Raw genomic sequence first — 21,403 nt, forward strand, 5'->3', positions numbered from 1 at the left:
GTAATCTCATACTTCCGTAGCGTTTGATTATCGATTGCACCAATAACTTTTGGAAACTGAATTACATCAGTTTACAATATGTTGTCTCTTTATCTGGACGGAAAGTAGGCTTATCATATTCCATTGCTTTGTCTGACAAGCCCAAGAAAGCCGACGGTGGGGATTTTGCGTAGTTTAATTTGTGCAATAATGATTGGTTTGTTTTCACTTATGCATTATAGCAACCCATTCTCGTGTGAGTGGCCGGGTGATTTGAAAACTTTATCAGGATTTATTAACAAATCTGTGTTTTAGCACCCTGAAAGTAATGTTTTTTCACCAAAGTGTTTTTCGATTAACTGCTGTGAAACTGAATCAGTTTACAATATGTTGTCTCTTTATCTGGACAGAAGGTAGGCTTAGCATATTCCATTGCTTTGTCTGACAAGCCCAAAAAATCCGACGGTGACATAGAGCTGTCAGTTATTTTTAGTCATATATATGTGTCATGAATTTTTGACTCCTCTCCTGACTGCAATCGGCTACTCTCGCCTGTTTTCGAGGTGAGCCGAAAGTGATCTCAAACAAGCACGCTGCCAGCGTGGTGTTATCGCGATGGATGGAGCCGAGCCATGATGTTTGTAGTCCATCCATCCAGCTCGTCATCAACACGTGTGTAATACAACCAACCAGAGATTTTGTGTTGAGGTACGATGAGTAAAACAACGTCACAATAACTTATTTACCCAATGTGTCAAGTAAACTCACACATTTATTGTTATTCTTATATGTATTTTGAGTATAACTTGTGTCTTGTGTTTTTCCACTCATTCGTTTGGTGGAAAAACCACCAGTTTTTCCACAGCTTATTCTGGGAAATAGAGAGGCGCACTGGACGCCATATTGGTTTCTGCAACTTCGGCAACAGGACTCATAAGCGGTGACGTTCGTTCCATATTATACAGCGATTTCACTGCAGTTCTTGGGGTTTAGCAAAATGATAATTCATCTGCCAAAACTGATTTGCGCAGGTTCTTTTCGAGTGATTACTTTTTAATGGAAACCTGGGGTTAATAGAAAGCAAGATATTCACGTTAATGTAGCCGATGCTACGTGTAGGCTCCATAGGCTATGCGCAGAAAAATATTGTACGCTACTTTAATTTCTAACTGTGGCCAATGTTTACAAGAAACCTAGAGATATCTTCAGCTCCGCCCCAAATTGAGTTCAGTAAACTGCAATGGATGTCCCACGCGGACCTGCACCAATCTGCTCACTTCTCGAGATTGTCTCCTATGTAAGGGTCTTTATAAATAAACAGGCTAATCAATGACCACAAAAACGTCTGTATGCAACATGTCCGGTTACAAAGAGGAAACGGTACGTATCTGATTTTGTGTTATATTTCCCGTAGTGGACTGTTTGAATTAATAAAAGTGCTTTGTGTTATTTTTCATCTGATTGTATGAGAAGGGAATGCAGATTAGAAACGAAAGGCTACTGCCCGTTTGGCATGTATCCACATTTGGCCGGATATTTCATACCATAATTCCGTTTCCGATATTATGTCAACCAGGTTAACTGAAAGATTCCACTTTAACCATTTCTCTGGCTAGATGTAATAATTATAAGACCTTTTCCGGCTTCCTGACCGTAAACTAATCTGAGTGATCACATTCCACTATTCATTGCCGTGTGAGATCCTTTAATCTTGATGCTCATAAATTCGCAATCATATGACAGACAGTAGCCTACCTTCATAGAAGTCCACCTGTGCAAAGGCGAGAAAGGCGCATCTTATAAATTAACCTAACAAGGGTTTGAGATGAACAGTAGGGTATTTTCTCTTATGTAAAATTCAAAACTAACAGTTTAGATTTACTATATAGAAAATGCAGGCCCCACAGTAGGAACTCAATGCAACAAAAGTCAGTACACCTTTCATTACTGAGATTCAAATAGTTATTTTCTCAATACTTGGTATGTCCACCTTTATTTTTGATGACAGACTCAATCCACCATTTCTGGAGACAATTTTTTTCAGCTGCTCTTTGATGCTGTCACTTTGTACAAGCAATACGTTTGACAATATGCTAGTTCTCCTTGCCAAACTGTTGGAAAACATGGGAGCCAAGCCCAGTACAGTGAACCTACATTTGGTCAATCTACAACCCTATCTAGCCCCCAATACTGTGAATGTACTTCTTTGATCAGTACCTTCGCGTTATCTCCTCTACCCCCTCCCTCAGTCCAATTCCCCACAACCTGTTCCTCCCCCCACCAGATCTTTGCTGGAGGGGTTGTGTTACCCTACCTTTCTCTTTAAAATACCCCAAAGGTGTTCTATTGGATTCAAGTCAGGTGACATACTTGGACAGGTCATAGTTCTCTCTTTTCTTCTTTAGAAACTCTTGCGTGATTTTGGCAGTGTGCTTGGAATCGTTATCATGCTGGAATAATCCTCTTCTGCCAAGCTTCAGGAGACCGGGAGTCATCTTGTCAACCAGTATTTTGGTATATCCACAGGCATTCATGGTGCCATCTATAATTGTTATCTCCCGAACACCTCTTGCACTCATGCAGCCCCATATCATCACACTCCCACCTCCATGCTTCACTGTCGGGACTATGCATTCATTGTGGTAGTCCTGGCCAGGTTCACACAAACATGCTGGACCCCATCTCAGACAAACAAATTTACCATGGTCTCATCTGACCAAAGCATGCGCTCCCAATATTCATCAGGCTTCTTTTCATGCTCTTTAGCAAAGTTTAATTTAGCAGTTTTGTGCCGAAGAGCAAGCAAGGGTCCGTCTTGTGCCGAAGAGCAAGCAAGATATCTCTAGGTCTTTGACGCCGTCCGTAGAGGTTGACGTTATGCAATGTCTGAGCTGTCACAGAAACTCAAGATTTCCATTAATAACCCTTGTGCCAAGTCTCAAGCACTTGCCTGTCTGTTTTTCAGAGCTAGATTGTGCAAGGAGCACACTGTCCATGGCATCATTTTAGGAGGACGGCCACTGCAGCTCTGATTAGTGGTACTATGGCTCGTTTGATACCTTCTGATTACTGCGGCAGGTGTGTTTCTACTGATTTTTAGTTGGTCACCAATCTTCCTGTATCCTTTTCCATATTTGTGTAGTCTCACAATCAGATTTTTCATTTCCTCTGGCAATTATGTCAGTGCCATGTCAGTGCAATAAGTTGCATTTTCATTTAAATGGGCTTGTGCAAAAAGGGTCAGTAGCACCTTTATTGTTAAAGGAAGCTGAGATCCTTTAATTTTAAGATGTTGGAATTTCTCATGGAAATGTTTTACACATCATATATTGAGTCAGCTTTATGCTTCTCTTATGATTTGCTGGTTTTGCTATCAGTCAAGAGCAGGAGGGCATAAAATGGAAATGACATTCAACCATGACATTACATGTTATTTAGCTGACACTTTTATCCAAAGCAACTTTAATGGATTCATGCTGCAACCAAATTTCCATAAGGATTATAATAAAGGACTGAACTGAATTGTATAGAATATGGCCAATATACTGTATACAGTGCCATGAGAAATGGTTACAGATCTTTCAGCGAAAGGTCAGAAATGCTCGTGGCTCGTTCGATCCCCGGTCCTGCCAAAGCTGCGGTTGGCTGGCACACATGGTGCAGCATAATTGGCTCGCCGCTCTAAGGGTGGGGGGAGGGACCCTGCAGGGGCTGTAGGATCGCCATATACTGTAGAGCCCTGATTGCACTCGCCTCAGAGTCAGGGTTGTGGGAACTTGAGACGTATCGCTCTCTAGATACGCTCATACTAGTCATGTTCAAGAGTGCACAAAACATATACAAAAATGTGGATAATAGCATTTCTACATAGAAGTGCTTTTGTAGAAGTACACAACGGCTAAACGGACAGCAATGATAATTTCTCCAGAGAAATTCTGAGTAAACAGTGGACAGTCTATCAATGTTTCTCAGAGTTAGTACATTTTTAGAATGAGAAACCATTCACCTTGTCCTGAAAAGGACACTGTCATTACCTTATTTCTTGGCTGGTGAGAGTCACAGGCTTAAGGGGACAATTACTTTTTCTTAGGGGTGGTAGTTTGATAACTTTTTTTCATGAAACATTCATATCATCAATTGCCCCCTTAAACTTCATAACTGGTTTCACCACCTTTAGCAGCAATAACTACAATCAAACACTTCCTATAATTTGATATCAGTCAGTCGCATCTCTGTTGAGGAATTTTAACCCACTTTTTTGCTTTAACAAAGACAGTAGGTCGATTTACTGTTCTTTTCTTTACAATCTCCATTGGTTTCAAGTCAGCACTTTGACAAGACCAGCCCAAAAATGTCATTTTGATTCTTTTCAGTCAATCAATTTCAAAAGTTCAATCAAAAGTTATCAAACACCCATCAAACTAATTTTATTTATTTTCAACCATTCAGATGTGGACTTAAAAATGTTCTGGTACAGAGCAGAACTCATGTCAAGTCGTCCAGGTCCCAAGGCAGTAAAGTAAACTACTATGCTTGGCTGTTGGTGTGATGTATGTTCTTACTTCAAAATGCTGTATTTGCTTTACACCAGTCATAATGGGCCCCACGTTGTCCATGGGCTCCACTCTTTAATCTATTCAGAGATTCACATTATCCCTAAAGGCTTGTGGATTTTCCAGCTACTTTTTTTTTTGCACATGTGTGGCAAATATTGATGTTTCTCTTGGTTAGCAGTGGTTTCTGCATTGTTACTCTCAAATGCCATTTTGCACAGGCACTTTGTTATTGTGTCATGAACGCTGAACCTACCTGAGGCTATAAAGGCCTGCAGTTCTTTGGATGTTCTTCTGGGGTCATGTTTGACATCCTGTATGAGTTGTCACTGCACCCATGGATACATTTTAGCAGGCTGGTCACTCCTGGGAGGATGGTTGATATAGGTGTTTCATACCCCTTTCCATTAAATAAATTAAATAATGTAAAAAGTGTACCGTTTCCATGTTTGCCTCATGACCTGAAACCATTCAGTGTGACAAATATGCAATAACAGAGAAAATCAGGAAAGGAGCAGATATTTTTCACGGCCATGCATGATGCTGTCACTTTGTACAAGCAATACGTATGACAATATGCTAGTTCTCCTTGCCAAGCCCAGTACAGTGAACCTACATTTGGTCAATCTACAACCCTATCTAGCCCCCAATACTGTGAATGTACTTCTTTGATCAGTACCTTCGCGTTATCTCCTCTACCCCCTCCCTCAGTCCAATTCCCCACAACCTGTTCCTCCCCCCACCAGATCTATCACCCCCCTCCCCACTTCCAATGATGTGTTTTAAAATTTACCTCTTTGATCTGTGTTATATCCTCTACCCCCCTCCCTCAGCCCAATTCACCACACCTTGTTTCTCCCCCCACCAGATCTAATCACCCCCCCCCCCCCCTCCATTTTCTGTGATGTGTTTTCAAATTCATGGCAATGTCCATTTGGTCCACTGTTTCCATTGAGGGACTGGACTGGATATAAGTGTTGACATTCTCCCTCAGTTGTTGACTCTTGTTGATCTGTACTTGGGGAACAGACCCACTAGTTTCTCTACTATATTAAACTACCTTTTGGAAACAAAGACAAACCTGCATTTGTTTTTCTACTGACAATCGTACGGAGAGATACATTTCGGACAACTCTTTAAAAATTCCACACAAGCCACAGTAATACCCAGCCACGTTTTCATTGCTTATTTGATTCATGTTGCATACTCGTATTGCATTTAAAAATTGGTGCTAGCTGGGGATACACCGCCTTAGGGCCCTGTCCCTCGGCGGCCCAGTAGGATCTTACGACCCTGAGAGTGAGACGCCTTCTGCGTCTTGTCTCAATTAGACCGTTGCTTCGGGGTGCTGTATGCGGCGATCCCTACTAACCCTGCCAAGTTTCTCCCCTGGAGCAGCGAGCCAATTATGCCGCTCCATGAAACCAGGCCAAACTTGGCTTTTGGCCGGACCGGGTATCCAAACCCCGGTCCTCGGTGTGCTACTACAACAAACTGCAACCACAAGTCCGCTGCATCTTAGCCTGTTGCCCCACTGCGGCTCCCTACCTATGGATTTATATAAGATTGGGGGTCTGTGCAAAGGGGTTATTCTTGTTGACTCCTCCCACGCATTTTAAGGTCCTAACATACAGACACAACTATCTGTTCCATGCAGTCACTCACCTATATACTATTGTCATCTCAAGATACACAATTGTATCATTGAAGGCTGTACAAGCCAGAGGCACATCTGCCTCTACACTAAATTCATTCCACTTGAATATGGTTAGACTACATGTGTTTTCTTCCGTTGTTTGGTGTGTCTGGGTGGGGGATTACTCTAATTAGTATAATAGATTAGACTATTAATTGATTCTACTTGTCAATATCTTGCTTGAAGACCATGATTTTCTACTTGGTTTAATCAGGCGTCATTGTGCTAGGCTAAAGCAAAACCCCACACCGGCACTTTTTAAGATTGGACACCCCTGTTTCATGTAATCGAATAAAACCAATGATGGTGTTAATCAGGGCTGCCGGGTGAAATTCCTGGGCCTGGGAAATAATATTATTCCAAGACCCTGGACCCTGGAGTAATATTTACAAGCTCACTGACCATTGCCTCCCCCATTCTCCTGGGCCTGAGATGATACCTGGTTGTCCCTCCCTGACAGGTGATAATGAAAGCGAATGAGGGCAGAAAGCCATCTTGAAGTTGCAGTTTGTTTTCCTACAGTTTGATATCTTTTTGTGCTACAGACAACATTGAACTCTTTATTGAGATAAGCCACTGAGTGAATCCTGGGTTACTTATTGTATGTCTAAGTTTGTTTACTTGAATCCCAGCCAATGTCTCATTAACAGCTGATTCCCTAGGTTGCTGGTAGAAGTTTATGCATTGGCAACCTGAGGAATCCTGGGTTTGAATTTAAAAACCACACAGCTCCTGCTTAGACAAAGCCTGTTTGGTCCTGCCACTGTCGTCTCCCTGTCATAATCCAATCATGACAGCCCCACAGGGGTCCCACAGGGGTCTGTCACCCTTCTGACGTACAGCACAGAATTCTATTGACACAAGTTTCTTGACACTAGCCTTATATTTTGTTTTAAAGCAGAATTCCTTTTAGGAAATATACAAAATGAAAAACTGGGAACCAAATATAAAAGCACCATCCTATATAGCGTAACATCCTCTGTGTACAACTTCCCGTATTTAATATGGTATCTTTAAGTCCTATCTGAATTTTCTCCCTGTGTCTTTGTGGGTTTCTGCTGGCCACTCCAGTTTTGGAGACTCAGAATTGCCCATAGGTATGATTGTGTAAGTGAATGGGGTGTTTGCCCTGTGATGGCTTGACGACCTGTCCCGAGTGTATTCCTGCCTCTCGCCAAATGCATGCAAGCATGCTGTGATAGGCACCAGCCCCCACGGCCCTAACCAGGAGTAAGCTGGTTAGATAATGGAGGTGCAGGAAGTTCTACCTGTCTCCACCAGTACTGTAATCAATTTTGAATGAGAGTTTTGTTTTGTATGATTCATATTGTCTGCCAACAGGGTAATGCTCGAATCCTTGCCCTGACAGTGTGTTCGGCAGCCATTGGGGGAACTCTTCAGTACGGGTACAATATTGCCATAATCAACGCGCCTACTACCGTAAGACTACCAACTTCAGCTTTTATATCCGTAACTGCACTTTTATAGTATGGAAAAGCAAACGTTTGGGCGGTGAATGTTCTTTTCTTTTTCCAGTATATCCAGAGGTTTATCAATGAAACTTTCCAGGAACGCTGGGGTGCAGACCTCCAGGTCTACCAGGTGACTCTAATATGGACCTTCATTGTGTCCTTCTTCTCACTGGGGGGGCTGGCAGGTGCCCTGATTGCTGGTCCCATGGCTATCCACTTTGGAAGGTAATGTTTGGTGTGAAACATGTGACCCAATCTGTTAAACTGTTATAAATCACAGTTGCATTGACTACAAATTATTTAATGTATTGTTTTTACATAGCTCTAACTCAAAAGTTTGTAGCTACACTGTATATATCGCCTTGTGACTTTGTGATTACACCTTTGTGACTTTCCAACTTTTAGGAAGAAGTCATTGCTGCTGAACAATGTATTTTTATTGCTGGGCTCTGTGCTGGCAGTGTCCAGTAGAGTTGCTAGGTCCTTTGAGATGATCATTCTGGCCCGGCTTCTTGTGGGGATCAATGCAGGTAGGAGTCAAGCCTGTCTTCAGAAAGGTGTTCAGATTATCTTAAAATAAAAATGAGAGGTACCCTATACTCGGATATTAGCACGGTTACATGTTTTATTACACAACTGATCCACACATAGATCATATAATATGAAAATATTTTGAAACTGCCACTAGTTGTCTCTGGAGTTAATAGAAATGTCATTTGTATCTCATCTTCGATACAAATATTTGAGATTCTCTCAGGCTTGATTGGCCAAATGCTCCTGAAGAAAAAGTACATTCCTTGCTGGTCCAAAATACTGGATTACTGTTCTTAATGTGGATTTTGTTCAAGTGGAAATCGCTAGTTAAACTTCTACCAAAGTGTGTGGAAAGATTTATAATGCGCTCACATCCACTGTGGGAATCATTATATGTGCACTGTAATGATTTGCCGACTTTTGTGGCTGCTGCACAGTTCCCAATGTAATATAGTGTATATTCACAGGACTATCCATAGGTCCATATATCCAGTCAGAGAAACAATAGGAGTAATTCCAGGAGAGACCTTCTGTAGAAAATAATAAGCATACAGATATTAATGTCAAAGAACCACAACCACCCTGGGCAATTCCATAGTAATGGCAAACTGAGAATGACAAAATAAATGTACTTCCCAATTAAACTACCTCAAAAATGTCATTTTGTGTGATGTCATGTTCTGAGGTCTTCCAGTTTACATGTGGTCAAAATCACAATAATATGAGATGAGGATACTTTTCTTATTTTTCACCTTCAAAAGTAAAAAAAGAAAAGAAAAAGGGAAACACACAAACCTTTTTAGGTATGAATGTTCAAAATGATTTTTATTTTTTATTATAGAGGAAAGAATAATGTGTATTTTGATACTTTAGCTGCAGTACTTTGTTAAGCTGACCTTGAGATATGTTTATATATGTGTTTATATGTGTTAAACGATACAAGCCTTGAAGTGGGGCTTCAGGGAAAACTGGCCTACGTACTCGACACATGACTCGGAGCCTCTGTATCATTTGTAAAATCACTGCTTTCAACTCCTTTATAATCCACATAGCATGGGAAATGTCATTTTCAACACCACAAGAGCTTTAATGATGCCCCAAATAGTTGATTATGTGACCATTTTGAAATCTGATAAAATAACGGCTTTATTTTATCAGGAAATGTATTTATTAGTCCATTTACCATTGAAATCAATGCTATTTGACATCCATCTTGAAATAATTTCTGATGGTTTTCTAAAAACTGACATTCAACTGACTCAACCATTTCAGATGACAACAAATGTGTTCTGATAGAATCTGATTCAGAAACAATGCATTTCAGACATATCACATTCTGAACACAATGGCGTCACATCTATAACGCTGCTTTTTTCTCATAAAAATTAAGACAAATTATTAAAAATATTAGAAAGTATTACAATATTTTTTTAAATCCTATTTTTATGTTCAGCCAAATTACATGGATATCAAACTTTCCACATTAGATCGTAAAATTTTTTGAAAGTGTATTGTCTGCCCTGTCTCAGTCTTTTTGCATCACATCCATAATGAAAGTTATTTGTCATATTTTTCTGACTTAATAATTCCTCTCAGCCATGCTATGAAGGTTTAGCAAGGCAGCCTGTAGCGTAGTGGTTAGGTTACATGACTGGGACCCGCAAGGTCGGTGGTTCGATCCCCGGTGTAGCCACAATAAGATCCACACTGCCGTTGGGCCCTTTGCGTTGCTCCAGGGGAGGATTGTCTCCTGCTTAGTCAATTGTACATCACTCTGGATAAGAGTGTCTGCCAAATGCCATTAATGTAATGTAATATGCATTAACCCTTTCAGTCCCAAGCCCAATATGAAGTGTTTTTCGCTTTGATTGAGAATGTTGAAATCATTTCGTCGGGTTTCTCAAAACAATAGTATAGTAGCATTTTGATTGATTGAAAAGAGGGCCATATGGTCCTCTTGGGACCGAAAGGGTTAACAGGTTTTATCATGTAAGAAAAGTATTGTTTCTAAGGGATATTGTTTGTCGTTTTGTGTCTGAATGTCACGTCAATAATGCTGGAATTTGCTCCCTTATTTGCTCAGGTGTCAGCATGAACGTCCAGCCCATGTATTTTGGAGAGAGTGCACCCAAGCATTTACGAGGTGCTGTTACCATATCTTCGGCTGTGTTTACAGCTTTTGGAGTGGTGCTGGGACAAGTGGTTGGGCTCAGGTAGGCTCACGGGTTTCTCTTCCATGTACAGTATCTCCACACACCCTCTCTGATGGAAATCTGGAGAGCTAGGAGGTGCCCACCTGAGGAGAAATTCATGGACAAAACACTCTGGGCCGGTTTCACGGACACAAATTAAGCTTAGCCCTCGACTAAACTGCCTTTTGTTTGGAAAATCCATTAAAAATTTAATTTAGTCTAGGACTAGGCTTAATCTGTAACTGTCAAACTGGACTGGGTGTGATTCACTGGTGGAACACTGGATTTTACCTTCCATCCTGAATTGTGCCTGCAGATACCCATCTGTGTAAATTAGTTAGAGTAATTGCACTCATTGTTTCAGCCTGGCTCCACCATCCACACAGTTTAGAAAAAAATGCATTCTGGGGTGGGTAGAGTAGGTGTGTTTGCATAAAGTAACCATTCAAGTACTGGCAGTGTTCCATTTCGTATTGATCCGTAACTGCTAGCTTGCAAACTATGAAAATTAGCTATTAAAGTAAACTTGATAAATTTGTGGGTTTCACCTATTTTCTGACTGGATATCTGATTGACATCTACAGTGGGCTCCAGAATTATTGCCACCCTTGATAAATATACACAAAAAGTGCTGTAAGTGAAAAATAATAGTTACTGACAAAAGCTTTATTGTCCAACATTCATAAAGCATGTTTATTCATGATTAAGTGGTATTTATGAAATAAAATGTTTATTTCCCCAAAAAGCAGGTTCCACAATTATTGGCACCTTTGGTTTAATACTTTGTGCAAACACTCCTGGCAAAGATGACAGCCAAGACTGTTTTCCTATAATTTGTGATAAAGTTAGAGGACACATTTGGAGGGACCATTCCTCCATGCAGAACTTTTCAGAATCATTGACATCCGTGATATACCCCACCTCTTGAGTTCAGACCACATGGTTTCTATGGGATTTAAGTCTGGAGACTGAGATGGCCATTGTAGAACATGGTTGTTGTTTTTACTTTACCATTTCTGTGTGGATTTTGAAGTGTGCTTGGAGTCATTGTCCTGCTGGAAAATCTACCTACGAACAAGACTCCACTTCCTAGCAAAGGCAAGCAGATTTTCTGCTAGGATTTCCTTTTACTTTGTTGAATTTATTGTGCCCCTGGACCCCTGGCAGCAAAACTTATCCAAAACATCAATGACTCACTACCATATTTGACAGTAGGTATGAGGGGCTTCTTCTTGTATGCATTCCATTTTGCCTCCAAACAAGTTGATTCTGTGTATGGCCAAAACGTTCAATTTTGGTTTCATCTGACCATAGCACTTTCTTCCTGTCATGATTCCAAAGAGATTTGGCAAACTCAAAATGCTTGGTTTTGTTTATTGTGCTCAGTAAGGGCACAGTATTTTATGTTTATTTTTATATTTTCTTTTAGACTTTGTGACCCCAAGATACAACCAATCTCTGCAATTCTTAAACAGTGATCCTTGGGTTACTTATGGCCTCCCTCACCATCTTCCTTACCGTCCATGAGGATAATATGCACTTGCATCCTCTTCCTGGCAAGTTTCCATTCCATTTGTTTTATGCCTTTTTATTATTGCCTTTACAGTACTGTTCACATGGTATGTGTACCTGTTTATGTATTGCTTTGTACCCATTACCCCACTTGACGGGCAATTACCATATGAATTGACAGTTCTTTGGCTTTTCCCATGCTGATGGTTGACAGGGATTTTGCTTGCTTTTTTATACTGTAGTGAAACAGAAAGTGATGCAATGATACAATATAGTTACTTCAGACTGAGACTAACTAAGTAAAAAAATTGTATTGTCAATTTCACTTTGATTTTACCCACAATAATTGTTCTGTGGTTTTCAGGAAAACATAGATGACTAAATAAAAAAACATTGAAACACGAGAGTAAATGTATTGAAATAAAAGTATATTGTTTTCCCATATGTGTGAACATAAAATTTTGATTATTAACCATTTTTATTAAGGGTGCCAATAATTCTGGAGCCCATGTGTATGACGTAAAGGTACGATGAAAAGGGTATGCTGTTATCACAATTGGGGTGGGGTCATTGTGGACTGCATAAAGCATTTTTCAACTATAGGGCAGCAGAACACACTTTTTTATGCCAAAATGAAACACGTTTACAGCTTAAGAAAAAAAGTGTAATTACCCTTTAGGACTGCTGAAGAAGATAATGTAATCAGGATCTAATGTAATCTATTTAATTAAATTTTTAAAAAATACTATTAAGAGATTATTTAATGTGAATATGAATGTGCTCAAAATACTACCATATGACAAATCAGATTAGCATGAGGAAAAGTATTCAGTTTGCTTAATAAGGATAAAGTTCAGTAGGGATAATGATTTATTCTCAACAGGGAGATCTTGGGGAGTGAGTCTTGCTGGCCATATCTTCTGGCCAGCAATGCTGTTCCAGGTCTCATCCAGCTTCTCACATTACCCTGGTTTCCTGAAAGCCCGCGGTACCTCCTCATTGATAAAGGGGACAAGGAGGCCTGCATCAAGGGTGAGGAGAGCCAGAAGATACTGTATACTGTATACTGTATACTTGTTATAATGTATTTTATAAATGTGGACATAAATAATGAAGGTGTTGGAGAGAACATGTTTTAAGGCTGATCCTTCCTGTCTTTGCACAGCCTTGTCTCGGTTTCGGGGTTGTGATGTCCTGCACAGTGAGATTGAGGAGATGCAGCAAGAGCAAGCGGCAGCCATGGGAATGAAGGCCAGGGGACCTTGGGAACTCCTTACTGACCGCAGTCTGCGATGGCAGCTGCTGTCAGTCATGGTTATCAGCAGTGCCATGCAACTATGTGGAAATGATGCTGTGAGTGAGGTTGGATGCAGAGTAGGGGGCTGGCGACTGAGCAAATGTGGCATAGTAAATCGTCTCAGAAAAAGGGTTGTATCTCTTTTTAGTCAATTGATCATTAGAGGTCCAATCACATGACAGGTGATGTAACAATATTGTTTTTGTTCTAATTCTGCCTGTTGCCCTGAAATAACTTCAGACTGCAAAGAACAATGACACAGAAGTCCCCATTTCTATGAGCTAATCACAAGTTAATGGTGGGTATACACTGTGAGATATTGTTTTTTTTGCCATTGGTAGCCTACATGTCACACTTCGAAATGTAGTTTTTGCTGAGGATGGGAAGACCAGAGAGCAGCAAGCAAGCCATTTTGACGCTTAGAAAAGAGGGGAAACCACTGCACAAGCATTAAAGATAGCTTGTACAACAACTTGGAATGATCCAAAGCATACAAGCTCATCTGTGAAGCACAGTGGAGGAAGTGTCAAGGCTTGAGCTTTCATGGCTGCTTCTGGAGTGAGCTCACTAATCTTTATTGATGATGTAACTCATGATGGTAGCAGCAAGATGAAGTCAGAAGACACATTCTGTCTGCCAATTTACAGAGAAATACGTCCAAACTAATTGGGAGAAACTTTGTCATGCAGCAAGACAATGACCCAAATTTTAGATTTTAGATCAAGTCAATAACCAGGCCTTAACCAATTTGAGCATGCATTTCACCTCCTGAAGAGGAGATTGAAGGGAATAAACCCCACAAAACAAACAACAACGGAAAGAGGCTGCAGTAAAATCCTGGAAAAGCATCACAAAAGAAGAATGCATCACTTTGGTGATGTCAGTGGGTCAAAGGCTTAATGCAGTTATTGTATGCAAGGGATATGCTACCAGATATTAAGTGTCATTTAATTTAATTTATTAAATACTCTGTTCCAAAACTTGTTCATCTAAAAACGATTTTTTCAGGGTTAAAAGTGTTGTGTAATTTAGTAAGAAAAATGCAGTATTTTACATGTCGTATGGTAGTGTGCAAAAATGTGGGCACCTGAGGACAAAAATGAATATCCAAGTAAACAGAAGCGAACAAGTAAATGGCACAATGCTAAACATTTAATTGTTCTGGACTGCACTGTATATCTTCCAATTTGTTCTGCTCACTCCTTACATCCTACATTGATATTAATCTTAGTTGCTATTATAAAAGACAAAACTTATCTTTCAGTTTTCCCATTGAATAGTTTTTTTTTTTTCCTACAATAGATATATTTCTATGCCTCGTACGTGTTCCAAGAAGCTGGGATTTCTACAGAAACAATCCAGTATGTTACCATTGGCACAGGCAGCTGTGAATTTACTGCTTCAATATTCAGTGTAAGTATTTCTGACAAATCCACTTATTGCTTACACACAGTTGCATGTTATGTAAGCACCGCAAAAGCGAGTGACTCCTCAGCTTTAGCAGATTCTGTATCTAAATGGCAAAATTATTCTTGTTTTTTAAAAGTTTATTCACATTATCTATTGATGCTTGGAACAAATGGTCACTCTGTGGTTATAGTAGCAATTCAGATGATTGCAAACTTTGAAATCTCCTGTCTTCCTCTCAGAACCTGTTGATCGAGAAGCTAGGAAGGAAGTTCTTGCTGGTGGGTGGATATATTCTCATGGCTTGCTGGGCAGTGATCTTCACAGTGGGTCTGTCATTCGAGGTAAGGATACTGTATGTCAAATCATGAAAATGCTTAGGACCACAATGGTGCCACAGCCACAACGCTGGGCAAATCCTCTTTCAAATTTGATATTGATAATGAGCATTCTGCAGTGCTTTTCTAAGCTGTGCCTCAGCGGTTTCCAAAAATACCATTTGGAGGCTCTAAAATTACACATGGTAACCAAATGATAGGGTGTACAGGTCTACCTAATATAGTGATCACTGAGTATATATGCTCTACCATTGGGGTCTTTTTCTGATTTAATATTTTATTTTCTCTGTTTGTAATCAAACAATTCATACGTGGTCAACGCGCGGACTGAGCTTTTTATATACATTTTGTTTTCACCACTTAGGCACTATTTATATGTAGTCCCTCATTTCAATGTTTGACACAAATGAACATAATATCAAATAAAACCTATCAACAACATTATCGTCCGGATATCTTATTTTCAGGTTGTCCTACATGCGATACTAAAACTCTTATTTATTGTATTTGAATGGATCTCAATGGGAACTGGGGGGTGAGACTAGATTCAGCTGTAAATTATGCTGATACAGTATGTTACACATTTGTTGGCTAAATGGCTTTGTCATCAAGGGTCAAAGGTATCAAATGAGCCTCAATCCATCATGCTGCTGCCAGATATGCGGTAGATATCACTTGTACGACTACCTGAACATATTATATCCAAACTCTGGTGATGTTGATAGGTCAAAGACTTCAGGAAGTCAACAGTATGCAACCAAATACAAAACATGACTATTTTGTAATAATCATTGAATTTGTCTCAAAACATTTCTTGTCTTTTTATCTATGTATAAAAGTAATTACTACATGGTGAAACCAATGAACAAAAATACCCTTTAATAAAAGCTGAGAATCTGCACTTTGACCATGTATTAATTGTTTGATGACAAACAGAAAATAAAAATGGGAAAAAGCATAAAAGGGTGTGGTGTGACCAAACTTTTGACTGCTACTGTATACAGTGCAGCCTGTATGTATTTGGACAGATTTGAAATGAAACCATAAATGTGAGGTTAAAGTGTGGAGACTGTAGACATCATATCCCTTTTTATACATAGTCCCCCCATTTTTGGGGACCAAAAGTAATTGGATGGTTGGCTTCTCAGCTGCTTCAGAAGAGGCAAGTGTATTCATCTGCTTCCTTAGTTCAAGGATAAGAGCTTTCTGTATCTAGTCTTGCAACAGTCAGAGATTTTGGCCAAATAATATGCTTACCAAAATAAACTGTTCAGAGGTGCTAATAAGTAAACCGGACACAAGGGTTAAGAACAGATTGATGACTGACAGTAATGTTCCCAAACTGTCAAATGTTGCATTCATTGCATAAAATCAACAAACAAACATGCAGCAGATATTTTTATAGTGTTGGGTGGTATTTTTGGCAATGTGAACTTAGGAAGTAGATTAAAAAAGAAAAAATATTTGGAAGAAAGCAGTTTATTCACAGCTATAATAGGCTTTAATACTTACTGTTGGTCTATTTTTAACAGCACGTAGTGTCATGGATGCCCTACCTGAGTATGACCTCTGTCTTTGCCTATATACTCAGCTTTGGAACAGGGCCAGGTGAGTAACTTCTCTTCAATAGCTCCAACTCAAGAGCAAATGATGCTGCCTGTATTTGGTTCTTCTCAAGCTGTTGATGCAAATGCATATCTAAATTACGTGCTATATCTATTATTTTCCTAAATATTAACCACATGAACATAGTAAAGTAAAAAAACAAAAGCAAAGCTCATCTCCTGGTATTTGTCTCCAAGCCGGAGTAACAGGTATCCTGCCTACTGAAGTATTCAGTCAAACAGCTCGCCCAGCTGCCTACATGCTTGCTGGTTCCATGATGTGGATCAACCTCTTCTTGATGGGCATGCTCTTTCCCTTCATTGTGGTGAGATTCTTATACTTAGCCATGCTTGGCAGGCTGTAAACAGTGGTAAAGTAATTTTTCACAAAACTGCCCATTGGAATGAGTCACCATTAGGCATTTAAATTGTGAAGACCAAACTAACTCCTTGCAGGTACTCATTTATACTAGATCTGGCCCTTGAAGCCTGTAGTACTGGTTATAATATCTGTTGTATAGCATTACATTCCAGTTATTTTTCTGACAGTTGATTATAATAAACATTGCAGTTGATTCAAATAAGCAGGGGACGATCCCCCCTGGAGAAATTGCTCAAGGGCCCAACAGCTTAGCGTGGCTACACTGGGGATTGAACTACCAACCTTCCGGATCCCAGTCATGTACCTTAGCCAGTAGGCTACCGGCTGCCCCAGCAGATTTATAGATTATTCTGACCTGGTGTGCCAGGTCTAAATCAGTCCCTGAACAGAAGGGAACAGTGAAAGGCAGTACTGCTGGCCTCAAGTGCCAGATCTGAGTATCCCTGGTTTATACGGGAGTTATGCCTTTTTCTTTTTTTCCCAAACCGCTGCTAATTGGTTGGAAATGAATAACGTTTGTCAAAAGTACAAGATCTGATGTACCATTTGTTTGGTGATTTATAATTGCCTCTCCGTTCAGTATGTGGGAGCTATTAATCATCGCCCCGCTCTTCCATTTGCCATCTTTTTTCACACACCATCAACGATGTCAAAAACCAAGATTATTCCTTTTTTACATTACATTACATTATTGGCATTTGGCAGACGCTCTTATCCAGAGCGACGTACAACAAAGTGCATACCCATAACCAGGGCTAAGCGGGCTGAAAGACCCTAGAGGGAAGTACAATTTAAATTGCTACCCGTACAACAAAGATAAGGACCAGGGCCTATATATATTTTTCTTTCCAACAAATAAACAAACAACAAAGCAAAAGTGACCAAACTTAACTATCCAAATACTGCTTACCTAGCCAACTAAAAATACCGAAACACTACGTAAATCACAAAGACAACAATTAAGGATCACAGGGAGGTAGGGAGGGATGGGGAGAGGTGCTGCTTGAAGAGGTGCGTCTTCAGTTTGTGCTTGAAGGTGGGGAGAGATTGTACAGTTCTGACCTCAACGGGGAGTTCGTTCCACCACCGTGGAGCCAGAACAGACAGTAGTTGTGAGCGTGAGGTGGGGGAGGTGCCAAGCGGCCTGTGGAGGCTGAACGAAGAGGTCTGGCAGGGGTGTAGGGTCTGATGATTTTTTGTAGGTAAGCTGGGGAAGACCCCTTAACTGCTTGGAAGGCTAGCACCAATGTTTTCAATTTAAAATGGTAATGCAGAGGAGCCATCTCCAAACTTTGTAAAATGTCCACTAGGGGGCTTGCACAAAGGATTTAGAGTAGAGCAAAAATGGGCTAAGGTTTACAGATTGTCTGTGCAAAGGGAATAATATGCTCCATATAATGCATTTTTAAAAACATTTTTTACATACAATGTTCAAAAAGACTTTCTTGGCAGTGGCTACACATGTCAATTCAGGGAAAAGTAGTCTGCTAGCATTACAATGGATGCTGTCATTGCAAGGATTTAAGATTACGATAAAAAACATTGATGTAATTGGATTTAATTTGATTTTAGGTAGGTTATTTATTTCTAATTAAATCTGGTATTGTGATTTGCAGTAGAAGAGTACAATTGATTATAAGTAGTGATTAACGTGAATCTGCCATGGGGTCTTTATGTGCAGTGTGTCTTTTGTAGCGGCGGGGGGTGGGTTGATGTCATTACCACTATTTGTTTTTTCCCCATAGACATTTCTTAGCAGGTACATTAGGCTATGTGGCTTAATTACAAATGTTCCCGTCATACATTTATCTCTTGTACTGCAATTACTATTAGGAACATTAGTAATGGCTAATTGATCAGATTTAAATGTTATATACATCATCATGTAGGCTAGTCTAACGAACCTATGTTAACATAAAGGTTCTGCAATACTCCTTCTCCGTACAAAATAAACAAAAGTCCAAGTACATAATAATTGCGGATTAACAATTTTTTGTTAACAATACCGTATTTTTGAAGGTTATAAAACATTGAAAATATTTGCGTAATAACCAAAACCAACAGTAACCAAAAATACGCAAACTATTTGTATTTTGTTTGGCAATTAAAGAGGAAAGTTTTGGATAAGTTTCTAATGTAATACTGTATGTTGTCTGTTCCATCTTGTCCTGAATTGCCTTTTGTAGTAAATGGGTCACAATGGTTTCTCATGTCGTGCAATTTTAAATACCAATTTCAAACAAATATGTTCTCAGCATTCTCATATGTTTACACCTTTCTGTTTCAGAGAGGCCTTGGCCAGTTTTGCTTCCTTCCTTTCGGTGCTGTCTGCCTCCTCTCAGCAATCTTCATTGGGCTAGTGTTACCTGAGACAAAGGGGAAGAGTGTCGCTGCCATTACTGAAGAGTATGACAAACTCAATTTCCGGGGCCAGGAGAGGCAACTTTCAGTTTTAACTCAACCGCCCCAATACCAGCTGGGCAAAGTACTCAGTTCTACTTCCCTGTAGTTTGTGCATCGTGTGAGCAGCAGAGCTGTTCATGAATGAAAGATTTATAATAACTATATAAAAGCTTTTTTATATTTATGGTTTCAGTAAATTATTGTAGGATGAATAATTATGTTTTTAAACCAAAATTAACTTTAATCTTGGGAATCTTGTTCCCAGTTAATCTCAGGCTTTGTACCTTTTAATTGATCGTGACAATTGATTCAATATATTGTGGCACTGAATAATTATTATTTGCACATTAAAAATGTTTAGATGTACAGTATTGTGCAAAAGTATTGGACTCTTTAATATAAATTTCATCTTTTTTCTGCATTTTTGGGTTAGTAGAGAGGAGCAAATATGAGATTTTCCACAAAAAATTCAGTGTTACAGAATTTATTTGTATTTCATTAACCCCTTAAGTGTCACCCCTTTTTTAACACAAACTTGACAATGATCTACCCAAAATGAAATGCCAATTTTTTTAGTGAATACCGATTACTGTGGTGGTGCCTGGCACGCTTAGAAACACAATGGAGCCACAGCCAAAACACTGGACAAATAACACCAAAAATGAGCATTCTGCTCAGCTGTGTTCTTTAGAATAGAACAGATTTTAGTGTTTGCACTCCCCCGCCCACCTGTCACCCTCCCCCTACCTCTCCCTCCCCTACCTTGCCCTCTCCCGCAGATCGCAACAGGTTGAGAAGATTGTAAAAAAAAAAAAATAGGTACAATAATCACAATAATAACATCTTGTATACAAATATATATTCATTGAGGTCCATTGACTGACGTTTTTGTCAAATACCCAACCCCCATCAACAACACATTCCACAATTTCACATGCTATTTATTATTCAAAAGCAGTAAACAATGGACATTCTCTTAAGGTTTATTCAAGTTTTTAGAATTATTATGCATTTGGTTTGATGGACCCTTACTTGGAAAATGACACTGGCATTACCTTATTTTGTGTAGTATTTGATTGAAATACAAAAAAAATATCTGTAACATGGAGGAAAACACATTTTTCTATTGACACACTAATGCAGAAAAAAGAAAAATCTAATACCAAATTTATATAAAAGAATCTAGGGTGCCTAATACTTCTGCACAGTACTGTATGTATCCATTATTGGCATGCATGACTGAAGTACAAATTTCCTATACAATTAAAGTCTGTAAAATATAAATGATTGAAAAAAAGGGCCTCTTGCTGTAATCCAGTCGACAATCCTGATTTCTGCACAATCAGCAGATATTTTTACTTATTCCTAATAGGAAATAGTAATGCTTAACAGCTTTATACACTCAGTGAGCACTTTATTAGGTATTTATTAGACTTATTTTTGAGAATTATTAAGTCTTTTGCTGCTGTAGCCTATCCGTTTAGTGCTTGGCGTGTTGTCTGTTCAGAGATGCTCTTCTGCATACCTCTTTTGTAATGTGTGGTTATTTGTATTACTGTCACCTTCCTGTCAGCTTTGACCAGTCTGGCCCTTCTCTTCTGTCCTCTCATTAACGAGGCATATGCATTGCACTGCTGCCACACGATTGGCTGATAAGATAATTGCATGAATAAGCAGGTGTTATAATAATGTGCTCAGTGAGTGTACATTCATTAAATAAAAATGAATGTCATTATCCACTGAATATCTTATCTTGTCTCTTTGTTTTTACAAAAGTATAGAACATTTACCATGACACATTTCATTTCACATATTATTTCTTATCCCATACAGGGCCATCTTGGATCTTGGGGGCCACATACATACACACACAAGGTGCATATGCATATATTTAGTGCTAGTTTGTGACCAAATGCTTTTATTGCCATATGTCTGGAGGATGTTTGACATTTGACAATGCAATGGACAGTAGAGTAGACCTCATACTTGACATAACAAAGTGCAAGTGCATGGGTCTTATGAGGGGTGTGTTAG

General features: G+C 39.4%; 1 protein-coding gene across 6 annotated transcripts; it reads left to right on the forward strand.

Annotated features, from left to right (window-relative positions):
* The first annotated feature begins 897 nt into the window (after positions 1-897).
* On the forward strand, positions 898-21,113 carry slc2a11a (solute carrier family 2 member 11a). Of its 6 annotated transcripts, none has more exons than XM_061260568.1 (13): positions 898-1,359; positions 2,945-3,057; positions 7,570-7,668; positions 7,765-7,830; positions 8,106-8,230; positions 10,318-10,447; positions 12,822-12,970; positions 13,104-13,291; positions 14,538-14,648; positions 14,885-14,986; positions 16,513-16,588; positions 16,783-16,910; positions 19,254-21,113. In XM_061260568.1, the coding sequence occupies exons 4-13, from the start codon at positions 7,784-7,786 to the stop codon at positions 19,473-19,475; spliced, it is 1,278 nt and encodes a 425-aa protein (XP_061116552.1). In that variant the 5' UTR covers positions 898-1,359; positions 2,945-3,057; positions 7,570-7,668; positions 7,765-7,783; the 3' UTR covers positions 19,476-21,113. The 6 variants fall into 6 exon arrangements, with proteins under 6 accessions (XP_061116552.1, XP_061116553.1, XP_061116549.1 ...); XM_061260569.1 differs by having other exon boundaries at positions 7,598-7,668; XM_061260565.1 differs by lacking the exon at positions 2,945-3,057 and having other exon boundaries at positions 7,765-7,925.
* Positions 21,114-21,403: the final 290 nt, after the last annotated feature.

This window comes from Conger conger, chromosome 11 (genome assembly GCF_963514075.1).
Source record: "Conger conger chromosome 11, fConCon1.1, whole genome shotgun sequence".
Lineage (NCBI taxonomy): Eukaryota > Metazoa > Chordata > Actinopteri > Anguilliformes > Congridae > Conger > Conger conger.

Excerpts from the sequence above, each read along its gene's own strand:
- slc2a11a (XM_061260565.1), top strand. The coding sequence starts at position 1,309 with ATGACCACAAAAACGTCTGTATGCAACATGTCCGGTTACAAAGAGGAA. Across the intron at positions 7,926-8,105 it reads ATGGCTATCCACTTTGGAAG|GAAGAAGTCATTGCTGCTGA; the intron begins GTAATGTTTGGT and ends TCCAACTTTTAG. Across the intron at positions 10,448-12,821 it reads GGACAAGTGGTTGGGCTCAG|GGAGATCTTGGGGAGTGAGT; the intron begins GTAGGCTCACGG and ends TATTCTCAACAG.